The sequence below is a fragment of the Alosa pseudoharengus genome, unplaced genomic scaffold (assembly GCF_046254945.1).
Source record: "Alosa pseudoharengus isolate Yale_2024_CS ecotype anadromous, Long Island Sound unplaced genomic scaffold, YU_APseudo_1.1 YU_APseudo_1.1_scf_10, whole genome shotgun sequence".
Lineage (NCBI taxonomy): Eukaryota > Metazoa > Chordata > Actinopteri > Clupeiformes > Clupeidae > Alosa > Alosa pseudoharengus.
In genome coordinates, this window is record NW_027468565.1 from 22,045,635 (window position 1) to 22,050,634 (window position 5,000).

The 5,000-nt window shown below is 46.8% G+C and overlaps 1 protein-coding gene across 1 annotated transcript in view; it reads left to right on the forward strand.

Moving 5' to 3' along the window:
* Nucleotides 1-5,000, forward strand: part of cdh13 (cadherin 13, H-cadherin (heart)) — a 500,261-nt gene that overhangs the window by 163,165 nt on the left and 332,096 nt on the right. The window contains exon 2 of the mRNA XM_076267601.1: nt 4,507-4,624. Within this exon, the coding sequence (XP_076123716.1) occupies nt 4,507-4,624 (118 nt within the window). The remainder of the gene's footprint in view (nt 1-4,506; nt 4,625-5,000) is intronic.

The following is a 5,000-nucleotide window of genomic DNA, read 5'->3' on the forward strand; positions in this document are numbered from 1 at the left end:
CCGTGGGCAAGTTTCTCACCTGTCCTAGGAAGTGAAAACTGTGTTATTTTCCCTCACATGCTGTATGCAGAGTAGCTCACACTCACACTCACACTCACACTCTCATCTTGTTGTGGGTTTACAGGTGTGAGTATGAGAATTTATAGCATGTCCAACGTCTAGCAGTCTCTCTCTCTCTCTCTCTCTCTCTCTCTCTCTCTCTCTCTCTCTCTACGTCTCTCTCTCTTTCTCTCTAGACTCACAGGTGCAGTGGTGCCAAAACCTGTTCTGTTTCCACCCTCCTGAGCCATCTTTTTCAGTGACTCCCATCTGTCAGTGCGTCCGTATGCATGCCCTAATGGGTAGAGGAGTGGAAACAGCTGTGGGTTAGACCTCTGCTGATTTACACACACACACACACACACACACACACACACACACACACACACACACACACACACACACACGCACACACGCACACACATGCACACACACACACGCACGCACACGCGCATACACACACACACACACACACACACACACTCACACACTCACACAAACACACAGTAGCGGCAGCACAGCTGGCAATTTGCACCAGAGACACACCATCTCATGACCACCGCTGTCTCCGCTCCCATCACGTCCTGTTTCCTGTCTCCACTCCCATCACATCCTGTTTCCTGTCTCCGCTCCCATCACGTCCTGTTTCCTGTCTCCGCTCCCATCACGTCCTGTTTCCTGTCTGTTTCCTGTCTCCGCTCCCATCACGTCCTGTTTCCTGTCTCCAGTCTCCACTCCCATCACGTCCTGTTTCCTGTCTCCGCTCCCATCACGTCCTGTTTCCTGCTTGTCAGGAGCTTCCTCGATAACACATCTGACAATGTAAATGAGGGATCACTTTTAGATGACAACATTTTTAACAGTATCCTGGGTTAAAAAAAGTTTGTCTGGGATGCTCTTCGGATCGGGCAAGTTTGGACATCATAACCAAAACCTTACTGTCATGGTTTGGTCATTTCAGACCATTTAAATCTCTGACATTTTTCAGCATCAAGCCTTTTTTAGAGAGTGAAAACACAACTTCTCAAAGTATGGGAGGGGCATCACTTCTAGATGCACATCCTCAACATCCTCACTTCCAGTGCAAGCATTGTCTAATGGATTTGATGCTGAAGAGAACATTTCTGAACTTTGGCGTCGACAGGTGTCAAACACCACCAGTGGGCTTTATTCTGTTAAAAGTAATGGAGTTCTAAACTTCGTCGGCGTCATTTGACATGCGTCAGACACAGCCAGTGGGCGTTGGCCTTGAGGAAGCAGTCACTTTTCATCTGCAGCACTGCACCCACATCTAGCATCAACATTTCTGCCAGTATGGCACCTGTCCCCATTCCACTCCAGAATCCCCAACACTAAGAGAGAATAAGAGTCTGGGTACACATTCAAATCTGCTCTGGCTTAAAAGACCTCGACAAGCAGTGGCCACTGGTTTATTGGGTGAAACTGAAGACTTATGCTATTGATTGTGTTCTTCTGAATGTTGGAGGTTGGTGGTGTTTGTGTTCGATATATCTTGCTGTGGTGCCTCTTCGCTGCAGGCTGCAGTGGTGTGGTTTGTTTGTTTGTGTGAGTGTGTTATTACCAGTTTGAAGTCTCATTTATTTTGACAATAGAACAGCACACACACACACACACACACACACACACACACACACACACACACACACACACACACACACGGCATACACTAGTGGTGGCCCCCTGCTTCCTTGGCATTTGGTACACATATGCAGTGCTAATTACAGGTCTGGTTAATTTAGCATGAGTGGCGTACCAACCACCCTGTGTTGGTTAAACAAAGTGCTATTGAGTCTGGTTCCCTACAAAGGTCAATGTGTTTCTTTCCAAAGTGAGAGTATTTCTATGCCAGATTGACAGAACAGAACAATCTGTTGTGTTTGCTGTATCTACTTTTTGAATTATGACTGTTTATATATTATAACCATGGCATTGTGTGACTTTGTCTGACCTTGTCTGCCATTATTTATTGACTTTACGACAGCTTCAAAACAAAAGGAGACACAGTAGATAATTGTTCTCCTCTACTAGAGTAGTGAATTGTAGCCAAACCCCTGTGCTCTCTGGGAAATGGCAAGTGGAGGAGAGAGGGGCAAATGAGAGGAGGCGAGATGGAGAGGTACGAGGAGCAGTCGTCAGGTGTGCTGCAGAGCGGTGCGGTTCGGAGCGGTGTGGTGTGGGGTGGTGCGGAGGGGCAGTGTGGGTCGGTGCGGTTCGGAATGGTGCGGTTCGGAACGGTGCGGTTCGGAACGGTGCGGTTCAGAGCGGTGTGGTGTGGGGTGGTGCGGAGGGGCAGTGTGGGTCGGTGCGGTTGCGGTGCGGTGCAGTTCGGAACGGTGCGGTTCGGAACGGTGCGGTTGCGGTGCGGTTCGGAAAGGTGCGGTTGCGGTGCGTAGCGGTGCGGTGTGGGGTGGTGCAGAGGGGCGGTGCGCAATGCAGCGCGGGCTCCCTGGAGGGGCAGGACGTCAGCGTGATGAAGCTGCCTTCAGCATTATGGGAGCAGAGACACATAGGGGTCTGGCATGGCTGTGAGAGAGTAATGATGCAACCGAGGAGGAGGAGGAGGAGGAGGAGGAGACGTGAGAGAATGCAATGAGAGGAGAACAGGCTGCCATCTCTCTTCTCCTGTCTGCGATTCATCTTCTGTTTTTTTCTTTGTTTCTCCTCCTCTCCTCTGTGTTCCCCCTTTTTCCTCCCCTTCTCCTCTTTTCCTCTTCTTACACCTTTTACCTAGCTTTCTCCTGACTTCTCTTTTCACTTCTCTTCTCCTCTCTCCTCTCTTCCTCTTTCCTCCTCTCTGAATATATTCACCCTCTCCTCTCTTTCTCTGCTCCTCATATCTCCTCCTCCTCTGCTTTCATCTCCTCTTCTGCTTTCTTCCTCACTGAACTCATACTCCCGTCTTCTATTCTTCCTCTTAGTACTTCTCTGTGTTCTCTCTGTTTTCTCCTTGTCCCCACCTCCTCTTGACTTCTCTATCTCCATTGTTCTTTATTATCCTCCTCTCTCCTCTCTATACTCTTCTCTCTTCTCTTTCAACCTGGTTCTACTCTCCCCTCTCATGCCCCCTCCCCCCAAACCACACCCCAAAACAGACACACACACACACACACACACACACACACACACACACACACACTCACACACATAAACACACACGCACACACACACAGACATTGCACACTTGTTGTATCTGATCAAGGGCATGTTCACTGGCTTTGTTCGCTGGCTTTTAAAACACGGATGATTAGATTACCCCTCATTTCTAATGGAAACATTGTGTTGTGTGTACTCCGAGAGAAAGGCCAGCCGAAAATTGGCCTAATTCATCTAAAGAGCCTTTGGGCAGAGCTGCAATATTGGCTTCACCACAACAACAAAAACAACTTAAAAGCGTACACACATAGAAGAATTAATACAAATAACCAATCAAATAAATAAATAAATAAACAAAGCTTGCTCATTACAGTCTTTCTCATTAAGGTCAGCAAATGAAGCCGTTAACTCTCTTTAAGTCAGACCAAAGTGTGAGCTGTCTTTTCACAGAGGGGAGTAAGGCTATTTACTTTGATCATGCGAGTCAGACTTGCTCTCTCCCTGCTGTCAAAATTCATCCAGCTGAACTAGATGCCTTATGCTGTGCAAGAGCCAGGAAAAAGAAAAAGAGGAAAAAGGATCTTTAATAACAGCTAACTCTCCGAGTGCCATTCAACCTGTATTACACTTTTATAAATATATAACATAGTTACAATGACAGTATATGGCAATGTTGCCATGATCCCTGTATTGCATTGACGAATCTATTAGCATGTAACTCTTTTTTCTGTGTCTGTGTGTCTGGAAGCAAAGCTTTTATGGTGCAGACATACAGCATCGCTCTCAGCATTGGAGCTCACTCCAGACAGAACAGATACAGACTGAGGCTTTTCATCAGTCCAGCGTTTGAAACAAGGGGCTTCAGCCAAAGGCTCTGTGAACTAATAACCTCAGACCCAAATAGTCTAAATGCTGGACTTGGACAATGCCTCAGTCTCTTGCTCCATGTGCTAGCACTGCATCTGAATAGTGATTGATTGGCGAATGGTAAACAAAAACGAGCAAGTTATAAAGAGGCAGTGCTTCATCCAGGTGAAAGATTGTTGATATTTGAACTTGGCAGCCAATCAAATACACTGCTCCTTCAGCGCTCCTGTGCTGTTGAGCGATTGGAATTGTGTACTTGCTGGGCCCAAGTCACTTTTTTGCTTTTCTATTGCAGGGGCCAAGCACACAGTTTTTAGACAGATACACATCATACACAGCTAGGGGACCTTAAGGAGGAATTCACTGTTTTCACACTGTGTTGATTTAAAACTGCATATTTAAATGCTCTTTTTCCTCTCTCTCTCTCTCTCTCTCTCTCTCTCTCTCTCTCTCTCTCTCTCTCTCTCTCTCTCTCTCCTCTTGCAGGCTGTGTGGATTGGGGCGGAGGAGGCTGGAGCTGGGGAGTGTGTTCCTGGGTTCCAGGAGAAGAAATACCAGGTGGAGTACAATGGAGGCTTCCAGAAAGATCAGCCTCTGCTGCAAGGTAAGGACTCACTCCTCTCTCACTCTCTCTCTTTCTCTCTATCTCACTCTCTCCCTCTTTCGCTCTGTCATTCTCTATATTTTTTGTCTTTACACACACACACACACACACACACACACACACACACACACAAACACACACCCTTTTCTGTTCATCACACATACATTATGTTCAGAGTGAAGAAAATGTTCTGTCTACAGGCAAATATCCTCATGCATATTGAATACTGACTGAGTTTACAGACATGTTCATACACACACATGCACACACACTTTCAACTGATGTTGTCAGTTTTCTGTCGGTTGAAATCATAGTGCTTTGGCATTCCTCAGGGCAGGTTTTAGACACTCTGAGAAGTTAGCCTGTGTGTGTGTGT